Source organism: Oncorhynchus mykiss, chromosome 19 (assembly GCF_013265735.2).
Source record: "Oncorhynchus mykiss isolate Arlee chromosome 19, USDA_OmykA_1.1, whole genome shotgun sequence".
Taxonomy (NCBI): Eukaryota; Metazoa; Chordata; class Actinopteri; order Salmoniformes; family Salmonidae; genus Oncorhynchus; species Oncorhynchus mykiss.
Genome location: NC_048583.1, coordinates 2888646 through 2903940, shown reverse-complemented (window position 1 = coordinate 2903940; position 15295 = coordinate 2888646). Strand labels below are relative to the sequence as shown.

At 44.9% G+C, this 15295-nt stretch overlaps 1 protein-coding gene across 1 annotated transcript in view; it reads right to left on the bottom strand.

Moving 5' to 3' along the window:
• Positions 1 to 14978, bottom strand: part of LOC118941397 (scavenger receptor cysteine-rich type 1 protein M130-like) — a 114094-nt gene extending 99116 nt beyond the window's left edge. Inside the window, exons 1-2 of the mRNA XM_036953909.1 lie at positions 14438 to 14978; positions 13311 to 13634 (exon numbers count right to left, since the gene is read on the bottom strand). Coding sequence (XP_036809804.1) covers positions 13311 to 13634; positions 14438 to 14705 — 592 coding nt within the window. The 5' untranslated portion in view covers positions 14706 to 14978. The remainder of the gene's footprint in view (positions 1 to 13310; positions 13635 to 14437) is intronic.
• Between the last annotated feature and the right edge of the window lie 317 nt (positions 14979 to 15295).

Genomic DNA, 15295 nt, shown 5'->3' with positions numbered 1-15295 from the left:
CAGTTGTATGTTATTTTACTAACCCTGCAAATTATAATATATCTTATAATATCAAAACATATCTCAGTAACTGTCACAAGTGTATATCAGTATAACAGCATCATACCTGTGCTCCACAACAGGGTCATCAGTACCACTGCAGGTATCATATCTGCCTCTAACTGGGGCTCCACTGACGAAACAAGTCTACTGTCATAAAGAGAGGACTGAAGAGTGAGAAATACTGCTAGACTATATGACTTCTATATCATTACTTCCCTACTTCTATGTGACCCACTTTTAAGCAGACAAGATCAGTGGTTAAACCCACCTACCTACAGGAAACACTAACATTAGAAAAACTCCACAGGAAACTGCTGGCAGAGCAGCAAAGTTACACATAGTGTGTCCTATAATATCACCTCTAACTTTCTAATGATTCAGTTCACCTCTTATAGAATATTGGCTTAATGTTCCACTAAGGCCCAAGAGAGGAACAGGTTGCTGGTTATGATGACATCACTGGTGAAGTCGGTGATACAAATATATTCAGTTGATTTATATGTCAGTCTCTCTCTCCCTCCTCCCTCGTCTCCTTCTATCAACCCAGTCTGTCAATAAGTCCTATCTCTCTCATCTCTCTCTCCCTCCTCCCTTGTCTCCTTCTACCAACCCAGTCTGTCAATAAGTCCTATCTCTCTCATCTCTCTCTCCCTCCTCCCTTGTCTCCTTCTACCAACCCAGTCTGTCAATAAGTCCTATCTCTCTCATCTCTCTCTCCCTCCTCCCTTGTCTCCTTCTACCAACCCAGTCTGTCAATAAGTCCTATCTCTCTCATCTCTCTCTCCCTCCTCCCTGGTCTCCTTCTACCAACCCAGTCTGTCAATAAGTCTTATATCTCTCTCTCATCTCATCTCTCATCTCTCTCTCATCTCTCTCTTCCTCCTCCCTTGTCTCCTTCTACCAACTCAGTCTGTCAATAAGTCCTATCTCTCTCCCTCCTCCCTGGTCTCCTTCTACCAACGTCTGTCACGTTTGTTGTAGACATAATGAGCGGACCAAGGCGCAGCGTGAGTAGAGTTCCATATATTTATTGAAGTGAACCTTCAAAAAACAACACAGAATAAATTAATGTGAAGTTTGTAGAGCACAGAGCACTGAACCAAAACAAAACAATATCCCACAAACACAGGTGGGAAAAGGACCCCACTAAGTATCATCCCCAATTAGAGGCAACGATCATCAGCTGCCTCCAATTGGGAACCATACTCACACCAACATAGACATTCAAGACTAGAACACCCCCAAGTCAAGCTCTGACCTTTTGCACCATAGAGAACCCTGGGGACAGCTGATGGTCAGAACCCTATGGTCAGGGCGTGACATCCCCCCCCCCCCTCCGCCAAAGTTACAAACTCCGACAGTTAAACCTGAAACTGGATGGGGAGTGTTTGGGTGGGCAACTAGCTTCGGTGGCGGCCCTGTTGAGGGACGAAGCACCCGCTCAGACCGCAGATCCGGCCATGAAGCTGGGCTGAAAGCCGTGCTTGGACTGGGCACCGGCGCAGAGGAAGACTCCGGCCGTGGCACCAGCGCAGGAAGCTCCGGGCCGTTGACCATCGCTGGAGACTCTGGAATGTTGACCATCGCTGGAGGCTCTGGAATGCTGACCGTCGCTAGAGGCTCTGGAATGTTGACCGTCGCTGAAGGCTCTGGAATGTTGACCATCGCTGGAGGATCTGGAATGTTGACCATCACTGGAGGATCTGGAATGTTGACCATCACTGGAGGATCTGGAATGTTGACCATCGCTGACGGATCTGGAATGTTGACCATCACTGGAGGATCTGGAATGTTGACCATCACTGGAGGCTCTGGAATGTTGACCATCACTGGAGGCTCTGGACCGTTGACCATCACTGGAGGCTCTGGAATGTTGACCATCACTGGAGGCTCTGGAATGTTGACCATCACTGGAGGCTCTGGAATGTTGACCATCACTGGAGGCTCTGGAATGTTGAATGTCGCTAGAGGCTCTGGAATGTTGACCATCACTGGAGGCTCTGGAATGTTGACCATCACTGGAGGCTCTGGAATGTTGACCATCACTGGAGGCTCTGGAATGTTGACCGTCGCTGAAGGCTCTGGAATGTTGACCATCACTGGAGGCTCTGGAATGTTGAACGTCGCTGAAGGCTCTGGAATGTTGACCATCACTGGAGGCTCTGGAATGTTGACCGTCGCTGAAGGCTCTGGAATGTTGACCATCACTGGAGGCTCTGGAATGTTGACCATCACTGGAGGCTCTGGAATGTTGACCATCACTGGAGGCTCTGGAATGTTGACCATCACTGGAGGCTCTGGAATGTTGACCATCACTGGAGGCTCTGGAATGTTGACCATCACTGGAGGCTCTGGAATGTTGACCATCACTGGAGGCTCTGGAATGTTGAACGTCGCTGAAGGCTCTGGAATGTTGACCGTCACTGGAGGCTCTGGAATGTTGACCGTCGCTGAAGGCTCTGGAATGTTGACCATCACTGGAGGCTCTGGAATGTTGACCATCACTGGAGGCTCTGGAATGTTGACCATCACTGGAGGCTCTGGAATGTTGACCATCACTGGAGGCTCTGGAATGTTGACCATCGCTGGAGGCTCTGGAATGTTGACCATCACTGGAGGCTCTGGAATGTTGACCATCGCTGGAGGCTCTGGAATGTTGACCATCGCTGGAGGCTCTGGAATGTTGACCATCACTGGAGGCTATGGAATGTTGACCATCGCTGGAGGCTCTGGAATGTTGACCATCACTGGAGGCTCTGGAATGTTGACCATCACTGGAGGATCTGGAATGTTGACCATCACTGGAGGATCTGGAATGTTGACCATCACTGGAGGATCTGGAATGTTGACCATCGCTGGAGGCTCTGGACTGAGTGCGTGGAGCCGGCACAGGTTGCACCGGACTGATGACATGCTCTTCAGGGCGAGTGCGGTGCAAAATACACCTAACCAACATCTCTCTCCGATCTCCCTCCTCCAACAGCTCCATTGCCTCTCCGACGATCTCTGGCTTTTCTCCTCGACTCTACCGACAACCCCTTCTATACTCACTCTACTGACAACCCCTTCTCCTATACTCACTCTACTGACAACCCCTTCTCCTATACTCACTCTACCGACAACCCCTTCTCCTATACTCACTCTACCAACAACCCCTTCTCCTATACTCACTCTACCGACAACCCCTTCTCCTATACTCACTCTACCGACAACCCCTTCTATACTCACTCTACCGACAGCCCCTTCTCCTATACTCACTCTACCGACAGCCCCTTCTCCTATACTCACTCTACCGACAGCCCCTTCTCCTATACTCACTCTATCAACAACCCCTTCTCCTATACTCACTCTACCGACAGCCCCTTCTCCTATACTCACTCTACCGACAGCTCCTTGTGCCTCCCCCCACCAAAAACTCTCTCCTCCCCCGTCTCATTCTACCAACCCAGTCTGTCAGTAAGTGTCCCTGAACAAAGGGGGGAGGGGTCAAAATCAAAAGTAATAGTCAGTATCTGGTGTGGCCACCAGCTGCATTAAGTACTGCAGTGCATCCACTCCTCATGGACTGCACCAGATTTCCCAGTTCTTGCTGTGAGATGTTACCCCACTCTTCCACCAAGGCACCTGCAAGTTCCCAGGCATTTCTGTGGGGAATGGCCCTAGCCCTCACCCTCCGATCCAACAGGTCCCAGACGTGCTCAATGGGACTGAGATCCGGGCTCGTCGCTGGCCATGGCAGAACACTGATATTCCTGTCTTGCAGGAAATCACGCACAGAACGAGCAGTATGGCTGGTGGGATTGTCATGCTGGAGTGTCATGTCAGGATGAGCCTACAGGAAGGGTACCACATGAGGGAGGAGGATGTCTTCCCTGTAACGCACAGCATTGAGACAACCTGCAATGACAACAAGCTCAGTCCGATGATGCTGTGACACACCACCCCAGACCATGACAGACCCTCCACCTCCAATCGATCCCCTCCAGAGTACAGGCCTCTGTGTAATGCTCATTCCTTCCTCACCCCTGGTGAGACAAAACCGCGACTCATCAGTGAAGAGCACTTTTGCCAGTCCTGTCTGGTCCAGCGACGGTGGGTTTGTGCCCATAGGGGACGTTGTTGCCAGTGATGTCTGGTGAGGACCTGCGTTACAACAGGCCTACAAGCCCTCAGTCCAGCCTCTCTCAGCCTATTGCGGACAGTCTGAGCACTGATGGAGGGATTGCGCGTTCCTGGTGTAACTCGGGCAGTTGTTGTTACCATTCAGTACCTGTCCCGCGGGTGTGATGTTTGGGTGTACCAATCCTGTGCAGGTGTTGTTACACGTGGTCTGCCACTGCGAGGATCATCAGCTGTCCATCCTGTCTCCCTGTAGAGCTGTCTTAGGAGTCTCACAGTACGGACATTGCAATTTATTGCCCTGGCCACATCTGCAGTTATCATGCCTCCTTGCAGCATGCCTAAGGCACGTTCAGGAAGATGAGCAGGGACCCTGGGCATCTTTCTTTTGGTGTTTTTCAGTCAGTAGAAAGGCCTCTTTAGTGTCCTAAGTTTTCAAAACTGTGACCTTAATTGCCTACCATCCTTAAGCTGTTAGTGTCTTAACGACCGTTATACAGGTGCATTTTCATTAATTGTTTATGGGTCACTGAACAAGCATTTGAAACAGTGCTTAAACCCTTTACAATGAAGATCTGTGAACTAATTTGGATTTTTACGAATTATCTTTTGAAAGACAGGGTCCTGGAAAACTGACTTTACTTTTTTTGCTGAGTTTCTCTCTCCCATCTCTCTTCCTTCTCCCTTGACTCCTTCTCCCAACCCAGTCTGTCAGTAAGTCCTCTCTCTCTCTCTCTCTCGCTCTCTCTCTCGCTCTCTCTCTCTCTCCTCTCCCTCCCCCTCCTGAGAAATACTGCTTGGCTATATGACTTCTAGCTCATTACTTCCTTACTTATATGTGACCCACTTTTAAGCAGACAAGATCAGTGGTTAAACCCACCTAGCTACAGGAAACACTGACATTAGAAAAACTCCACAGGAAACTGCTGACAGAGAAGCAAAGTTACACATAGTGTGTCCTATAATATCACCTCTAACTTTCTAATGATTCAGTTCACCTCTTATAGAATATTGGCTTAATGTTCCAGCACCTAAATATAAACAGTACCAGCACCCAAAATGAGTACTGATGAGGTCTCATGTTAGAGCAGGAGAAGGGGGGATGTGGTGTAGAAGCTAGAGGTCTGTTACCCAAGTCAACTCAACAGGCCTAATGCGATATGTCAGGGTCAGGCTGGGCTGGGCTGGGCCAAGAGAGGAAAAGGTTACTGGTTATGATGACATCACTGGTGAGAAGACAGTGATAAAAATATATTCTCTCTCTCCCCCTCCTCCCTCTCTACCCTACTTCCCTTCCCCTCCCCCTCTCTGTCTCCCTCCCATCCTTTAATTTATATTAAATAAATTAAGGGGAGGTAGAAGAAGGGGAAAGGGGGAGAAGAGGAGAGGAGGGGGGGAGAAGAGGAGAGGGGGCAGAAGAGGAGAGGAGGGGGGGAGAAGAGGAGAGAAGGGAGAAGAGGAGAGGGGGAGAAGAGGTGAGGAGAGGGGGCAGAAGAGGAGAGGAGAGGGGGGAGAAGAGGAGAGGAGAGGGGGGAGAAGAGGAGAGGGGGAGATGAGAAGAGGAGAGGGGGAGAAGAGGAGAGGAGAGAAGAGAGAAGAGGAGAGAAGGGAGAAGAGGAGAGGAGAGGGGAGAGAAGAGGAGAGGAGAGAGAAGAGGAGAGGAGAGGGGGAGAAGGGGAGAGGAGAGAAGGGAGAAGAGGAGAGGAGAGAAGGGAGAAGAGGCAGAAGAGGAGAGGAGAGGGGGAGAAGAGGAGAGGGGGGAGATGAGGAGAGGAGAGGGTGGAGAAAAGGAGAGGAGAGGAGGGAGAAGATGAGAGGAGGGGGGGAGAAGAGGAGAGGAGGAGAAGAGGAGAGAAGGGAGAAGAGGAGAGGGGGGAGAAGAGGAGAGGAGAGAAGAGAGAAGAGGAGAGGAGAGAAGGGAGAAGAGGAGAGGGGAGAGAAGAGGAGAGAAGGGAGAAGAGGAGAGGAGGAGAAGGGGAGAGGAGAGAAGGGAGAAGAGGAGAGGAGAGGGGAGAAGAGGAGAGGAGAGGGGGGAGAAGAGGAGAGGAGAGGGGGAGAAGAGGAGAGGGGGAGAAGAGGAGAGGAGAGGGGAGAAGAGGAGAGGAGAGGGGGGAGAAGAGGAGAGGAGGGGGGAGAAAAGGAGAGGAGAGGGGAGAAGAGGAGAGGAGAGAAGGGAGACGAGGAGAGGAGGGGGAGAAGAGGAGAGGGGGGGGGGGGAGAAGAGGAGAGAAGGGAGAAGAGGAGAGGAGAGGGGGAGGCCTGCCTTCCTGCCTGCCTCTGCCTGCCTGCAGTATATACACGAAATCAACAAAAGTATGTGGACACCTGCTCGTTGTCCGGGTTTGGCTGGGATTGGAAATAACAATTTGTTCCTAAATGACTGCGTGGGAGGATTTTCCAGACATGGTAACTCTACTGTTCTCTTTGAAGTAGATAATCAATATGAGTTTAAATATTAGACATGTGTAAGCAGAATGAAGGCTGAGCCCATGTGACTGTACAAAGCTGGATCAACATCGAGTCAACTATTAGACATGTGTTAGCAGAATGAAGGCTGAGCCCATGTGACTGTACAAAGCTGGATCAACATCGAGTCAACTACTAGACATGTGTTAGCAGAATGAAGGCTGAGCCCATCTGACTGTACAAAGCTGGATCAACATCGAGTCAACTATTAGACATGTGTTAGCAGAATGAAGGCTGAGCCCATCTGACTGTACAAAGCTGGATCAACATCGAGTCAACTATTAGACATGTGTTAGCAGAATGAAGGCTGAGCCCATCTGACTGTACAAAGCTGGATCAACATCGAGTCAACTACTAGACATGTGTTAGCAGAATGAAGGCTGAGCCCATCTGACTGTACAAAGCTGGATCAACATCGAGTCAACTATTAGACATGTGTAAGCAGAATGAAGGCTGAGCCCATGTGACTGTACAAAGCTGGATCAACATCGAGTCAACTATTAGACATGTGTTAGCAGAATGAAGGCTGAGCCCATGTGACTGTACAAAGCTGGATCAACATCGAGTCAACTATTAGACATGTGTTAGCAGAATGAAGGCTGAGCCCATCTGACTGTACAAAGCTGGATCAACATCGAGTCAACTACTAGACATGTGTTAGCAGAATGAAGGCTGAGCCCATCTGACTGTACAAAGCTGGATCAACATCGAGTCAACTACTAGACATGTGTTAGCAGAATGAAGGCTGAGCCCATCTGACTGTACAAAGCTGGATCAACATCGAGACAACTATTAGACATGTGTTAGCAGAATGAAGGCTGAGCCCATCTGACTGTACAAAGCTGGATCAACATCGAGTCAACTACTAGACATGTGTTAGCAGAATGAAGGCTGAGCCCATCTGACTGTACAAAGCTGGATCAACATCGAGTCAACTATTAGACATGTGTTAGCAGAATGAAGGCTGAGCCCATCTGACTGTACAAAGCTGGATCAACATCGAGTCAACTACTAGACATGTGTTAGCAGAATGAAGGCTGAGCCCATCTGACTGTACAAAGCTGGATCAACATCGAGTCAACTATTAGACATGTAAAAAACAGAACATAAGCAGAATCTGTGTAGATGAGGAAAGACTAACAAGACGTGTCTGGTCTGGGCCATATCTGATCTGGTGAAGGATACTGGACACACACATGGGTTAATCACACAGACAACATAAGTCTGAACTGGTGAAGGATACTGGACACACACATGGGTTAATCACACAGACAACATCGGTCTGAACTTGTGAAGGCTACTGGACACACACATGGGTTAATCACACAGACAACATCGGTCTGAACTTGTGAAGGCTACTGGACACACACATGGGTTAATCACACAGACAACATCGGTCTGAACTTGTGAAGGCTACTGGACACACACATGGGTTAATCACACAGACAACATCAGTCTGATCTGGTGAAGGCTACTGGACACACACATGGGTTAATCACACAGACAACATCAGTCTGATCTGGTGAAGGCTACTGGACACACACATGGGTTAATCACACAGACAACATCAGTCTGATCTGGTGAAGGCTACTGGACACACACATGGGTTAATCACATAGACAACATCGGTCTGAACTTGTGAAGGCTACTGGACACACACATGGGTTAATCACACAGACAACATCGGTCTGAACTTGTGAAGGCTACTGGACACACACATGGGTTAATCACACAGACAACATCGGTCTGAACTTGTGTCTCAGTCTGATCTTGTGAAGACCTGTGGACAGGAACATTAGATAATCAGTTAGACACCAGTAGGAGTGTGCATGTCGCCACCAATATAATCTATGCCCCAATGTCTGAGCCAATAAGAGAATGGAAACTAAGCAAGACAACTAGATTCATAAAGTGGAGTGACAATGTTATGTAAGGATCAGACTGTATAGGCTATATTACATGTATTTAGTGTATTATTGGGGCAGCAGGGTAGCCTAGTGGTTAGAATGTTATGTAAGGATCAGACTGTATAGGCTATATTACATGTGTTTAGTGTATTATTGGGGTAGCAGGGTAGTGGTTAGAATGTTATGTAAGGATCAGACTGTATAGGCTATATTACATATATTTAGTGTATTATTGGGGCAGCAGGGTAGCCTAGTGGTTAGAATGTTATGTAAGGATCAGACTGTATAGGCTATATTACATGTATATAGTGTATTATTGGGGCAGCAGGGTAGCCTAGTGGTTAGAATGTTATGTAAGGATCAGACTGTATAGGCTATATTACATGTATATAGTGTATTATTGGGGCAGCAGGGTAGCCTAGTGGTTAGAATGTTATGTAAGGATCAGACTGTATAGGCTATATTACATGTATATAGTGTATTATTGGGGCAGCAGGGTAGCCTAGTGGTTAGAATGTTATGTAAGGATCAGACTGTATAGGCTATATTACATGTATTTAGTGTATTATTGGGGCAGCAGGGTAGCCTAGTGGTTAGACTGTTATATCAGGATCAGACTGTATAAAAGCCAAGTACTAAGAATGAAGAGTCAGTTCTTCCATGGAATTGTTCAGCTTTGTTACTGTTTGTAATAAAGTCTAGTTGAATTCACAGGTTCTGGTTTGGTGAAATAGTTGATTCAATATTTTACACAACAGTCAATGTGTCTAAACTGTAAGAACGTTGAAATTAAGTTGTTTTCAAGTCGTTATTAACAACAACCTTCAACTAAAACCAAACGTATATTGGACGTTGGGTATCGTCTTCTTTTCAACGTCTTTTCAATGACATTTAGCTTGGTGGTACAGCCCAATGTCAAAACACAGCTTTAATGTGTCCAAATGAATAACCAATATGCAGAAACCATTTGTGATACTGAAAACCTCAACATAAAATGTACCATCTGCACAAACATCTGCAACAATAATCATCTTACTGAAACAAGCACCTTTTAAAATGCACCAGCACCAGAAACACTGTTGTTCTGACAAGTAGCAATAAATCACTGATATCAATTAGGGGGGAAATCAGGTTGTAGGTGCTGTTGAAACTAACACAACTAAAAACACATGGAAATGGGAGATATATTTTACCTCCCTGGTTAGAGGACAAATCAGGTTGTAGGTGCTGTTGAAACTAACACAACTAAAAACACATGGAAATGGGAGATATATTTTACCTCCCTGGTTAGAGGACAAATCAGGTTGTTGGTGCTGTTGAAACTAACACAACTAAAAACACATGGAAATGGGAGATATATTTTACCTCCCTGGTTAGAGGACAACCTGTAGAAGACAGTCAGCTACATTTTGGAGAGATGCATTTACATTTAGAGGTCGTTAAACAAAGGAACGCAACACTTATTTTTCATCCCTCATCGATATCATGTTGAAATCATTTGCGTGAGAGTGGGGAGATGAGTTTGTCCTGTTAAAACTAACAGCTCAAAAACCACATGGAATCTGGGAATAATGTTTACATCACTGGTTAGAGGACAACTTGTAGAAAACATCTAGCTACATTTTGATTCAAGTGGGTCACCAATGCTGTAAGTGTAACACAGCTCTTTTTGTGTTAGTCACTTTCTGTTATATCATATAAATAGCACTCTTTCAATTCAGAGCCTGGATTTTCCCCCTGAGGCTAATATCCATATTATGCAGAAATCAATTGAACAGGGGGCAAACGTTTAGTGTTCTACATTGTGACATCATTAAAATACTCCTTCTACAATGTTAAAACATTCTACATTGTGACATCATTAAAATACTCCTAATTCAATGTGAAAACATTCTACATTGTGACATTATTAAAATACTCCTACTACAATGTTAAAACATTATACATTGTGACATCATTAAAATACTCCTTCTACAATGTTTAAACATTCTACATTGTGACATCATTAAAATACTCCTACTACAATGTTTAAACATTATACATTGTGACATTAATTCATTGATATCATGAAACAACTCCATCATTAATGTATTTTCTGATGTTTGATCAGAGATCTTTTATCAGAGTATCTCTTGTCACATTGACCACAGCTAAGAGGTTTCTCTCCTGTGTGTGTTCTCTGGTGTACAATCAGATGGCTAGATGTAGTATAATTCTTCCCACATTGTTCACAGCTATAAGGTTTCTCTCCTGTGTGTGTTCTCTGGTGTGATACCAGGTTGCTTGACTGAGTAAAATTCTTCCCACATTGATAACAGCTGTAAGGTTTCTCTCCTGTGTGTGTTCTCTGGTGAGATAACAGGCTGCTTGACTGAGTAAAACTCTTCCCACATTGATCACAGCTATAAGATTTGTCTCCTGTGTGTGTTCTCTGGTGTACAATCCGATGGCTAGATGTAGTAAAACTCTTTCCACATTGATCACAGCTATAAGGTTTCTCTCCAGTGTGAATTCTCATGTGTACTTTTAGTGAATTTGATCTTAAGTAACTCTTCCCACAGTCAGAGCAGCAGTGCGATTTCTTCCCTGTTGGTCTCCACTGGTGTTTCTTGAGGTGTTCTGATCGGGAGGGACTCTTCTCTGCCTCGTCAGCTTCATGATGTTGTTGAGGCTCCCCAGAGGATCCACGATAGTCACATCTCTCTCCTGTGTGAACAACAAGTCAGACAGATGGTTAAAGGCCCACAACAGCAGAAATCCATTGTAAAAGGTGATGACAACAGCGTAGCCATGATATTGTACAACAAGTGACGTCTGTAATGAATGTTAAAATCATTTGACAATTGTCTTGAGACAGTCAAGTGAGCAACAATAGTCATAGTCTTGTTTTCACATTAGTAGTAACATCGATGATTGTAGGCTAGAAATAAGTTATTACAGTTGCTGAACCACTAAGCAGTGTGCCAGACAACCTTTGGTCACCAATATAGGCCCCTTTCTGTGTTTGCTAAAATAGGCGCACGAGGGCAATGAATTGAATGTGAGAGTGGTTACATTTATTCAGCCCCCATCCCTCAGCTGTTTACCAAACCAAGTCTCAGGGCAGCCATTTTGTTGCTGTTTAAATCCTAGGTTGTCCCTTTAAAAAAGCCAAATCAATCGATCAATCTCCGTCCAGAAGACCTCCTCTTCTTTATTCATGTTAAATAAGTGACAATTTAAAACAAACTTTAGATCCACTACATACTTACATTGAACCATAGTTCTGACATGGATCATTTAGACCCACTACATATTTACATTGAACCATAGTTCTGACATGGATCATTTAGACCCACTACATATTTACATTGAACCATAGTTCTGACATGGATCATTTTGACCCCAGAGGCATATCTTTTATCACAGACAAAATGTGGTTTATTCAATGTTTCATGACTTTGTCAATCAACTTGTTCTTAATAAATCTAAATCCTGGTTTAGTGTTTCTGTATCAATAAGGACTTTTAACAAATTAAAATCCTTTGGAGTCATTTTGACTCCATCCAAAAGCACCTTTGATAAATAGGACATTTATTTCAAATCAAATCAAAATCACATTTTATTGGTCACATACACGTGTTTAGCAAATGTTATTGCAGGTGTAGCAAAATGCTTGTGTTTCTAGCTCCGACAGTGCAGTAATATCTAACTAGTAATATCTAACAATTTCACAACATATACCCAATACACACAAATCTAAGTATTTGAATGTAGGTTTCTCCGTAGACATGATCCATCCCACCAGAGGGTGGAGGGGCACTCTACTCTTCCTGGGGGTTTATTATGGATCCCCATTAGTTCCTGCCAAGGCAGCAGCTACTCTTACTGGGGTTTATTATGGATCCCCATTAGTTCCTGCCAAGGCAGCAGCTACTCTTCCTGGGGGTTTATTATGGATCCCCATTAGTTCCTGCCAAGGCAGCAGCTACTCTTCCTGGGGGTTTATTATGGATCACCATTAGTTCCTGCCAAGGCAGCAGCTACTCTTCATGGGGGTTTATTATGGATCCCCATTAGTTCCTGCCAAGGTAGCAGCTACTCTTCCTGGGGTTTATTATGGATCCCCATTAGTTCCTGCCAAGGCAGCAGCTACTCTTTCTGGGGTTTATTATGGATCCCCATTAGTTCCTGCCAAGGCAGCAGCTACCTTGTCACCTTGTCCCAGAGAGGTTTACATGGTTATCAAAACATCACACCAGGGTGAGTCTAAACAAAACACAGCCCTGTGGGGAAAATGAATGGAACCATCTCCCTGTTTGACCTCTAGTTGTTATGGATATTATGACTCTACAGAGACACACAGTGGACGTGTCAAAATATGTTCCATTGATAAATCACACTTTATTTAACCTCAATGTCATCTTGTGTTTACATAGCTTTGTAGATTTTAGCTGTATATAGGATGTATTCTGGATGTTTTCAGTGTGTTTTTAACCCTTTCAGACAATGGATTAATCACAATTAAAAATAGTGCACTAACATTATACAAAGTGAACTCAAGTCTGACAGGCCAAACAAACACACACATTCTCAGTCAAAAACACAAGTCAGAACACAGCCTCTCGATTCTCTCATGTGTTTTCAGGTTCTCTGATTGGGAAAAGGTCTTTCCACAGTGAGAGCAGTGGTATGTCTTCTCCTCCTGTGTATTTGTATGTATTCCTTCATGCTCTTTCAGGTACCTTAACCGGGTAAATCTCTCTCCACACTGGGAGCAGCGGTACATCTTCTTACCTGTGTGTGTCCTCTCATGCTTGTTCAGGTTTCCTACCTGGCCAAAACTCTTTCCACAATGGGAACATTGGAAAAGCTTTTCCCCTGTGTGTCCCCTCTCATGCGTTTGCAGGCTCCCTAACTGGGTAAACGACATTCCACATTGGGAACAGTGGTAAGGCTTCTCTCCAGTGTGTATTCTCTTATGTGTTCTCAGGCTCCCTAACTGAGTAAAACTCTTTCCACACTGGGAGCAGTGATGTCGTCCTGCTGGTTTGGACGTCTCGGGGTCTGGTTTCCCTGAAGGACTCTTCCTGCTGTCAGAAGGAGAGTCTGGTCTCTCTCCTGTCAAAGACAAACAGATGATTTAATTAAACAGAGACCTGAATGAAACCTCCACATGATAAAACTTCCTATGACGTTTAATCTAGGCTAGATCCCTCAATCACCTGAAGTCACTTTTCACAAGTGTTATTAAAGCCACTACAAAATACAGGTCTCTGTGTGGTTCTTAGTCAGAGAGGCCTATAGAATGGTCTAGAATGTCATTGTATGCTGTAGCGTTTACACCACTCCAGCCTACACTTGACACTCTGGCAATGATAAAGTACTTTATGATAACGCGGAAATTAAATAAACGATTTGGTATCATTTTTATTATGGAAGATTGAATAAGTGTGCTTCAAACGGTTTGCTTGTAATGATTTGTAGCCATCGTCTCGACTACCTGTGCATGAGAGTCCATTCAACTCAGTTTCCCTACCTGAAAAAACGCCATTCCGTAAAGTGTATTCGCGCACGCAAATTCAGGAAGAAACCGAAGAGCAGATGGCCTGACCGCGTTTTGCGACTGTCGGCTCACTTGACCGCAGTCAACGACGGGCTGGAAATCGCCTCCAGTTTAGTACAGTGGAATTGCAGTATTGAATGAAGGCAAGTCCATTCCGTGAGACATTTAAGTTGTGATTTTGGGTGCAAGTCCATTGTTAAAGTTTTGTTGTTGGCCAGCTTCTTGATGCTATTCACATCTTACAGTGTAGCTTTATCAATTCCTACATTAAAAAACGGCATTTAAGCTCAGAACTAGAGTAGAATGCTGTTTTAAAACCACGTATCAGTTCAACAACTATTTTCAAGACAGGACTTACTGGTGTTCCTCAGATCTTCTGTCTCCTCCTCTTCTTCCCTCTCCTCCTCCTTCAATATGACAGTTATCTCTCCTTCATTCACTCCAAAAAAAGTATAATCATTTTCTTCCTCTTCTTTCTGTGTAACAGCCTCACCCTCTACTTCTTCGTTTACTGTGACATCCTCCTCTTCATTCTCCTCTTTCACGACAACGTTCAGCCAAATACCTTCTTCCTCCTTCCAGCAGACCTCTTTTTTAGCAGGAGGGCAGTAGCTTGCTGAGCTCATGGTCGGGGATGTTAGCGACTAGCCTAGTGATAGGTTCATTTATCAAGCCAGCTACCGTTACCTGACTAAACGGAAATATGACATGAAATGGGGAAACTAGTTAAAAGACAGAATTATGTTCCAAATACAGAAGTAAATATAGACCGAAGCAGTCTGAACAGCTTGAACGTTTCCGCTAGGAAGCTACCGAGGTGGCTGACTAGATGTTGTTGAAGAAGCGTCCCGTCCACTACATTATACGTCACTCTGATAGCATCGCCTGAAAAACGCATATCGCCATCTGTTGACTGGAGTGGTTAACGCAGATAAATGTTAATTTTATTTCCAGACAAAAAGTGCATTTTTACATTTATTTCATTAAATAATAATAGAATAGTCAGACAACTGCAGATGTGTAATAAGTATGAATTTAAAACCTACTTCCACATTCTACCAACCCAACAGATGTTTCTACTAGAGGGAATATTAACCAATGAGGTGGGTCTTTCCACATTCTACCAACCCAACAGATGTTTCTACAGGGAATATTAACCAATGAGGTGGGTCTTTCTACATTCTACCAACCCAAAAGATGGTTCTACTACAGTGAA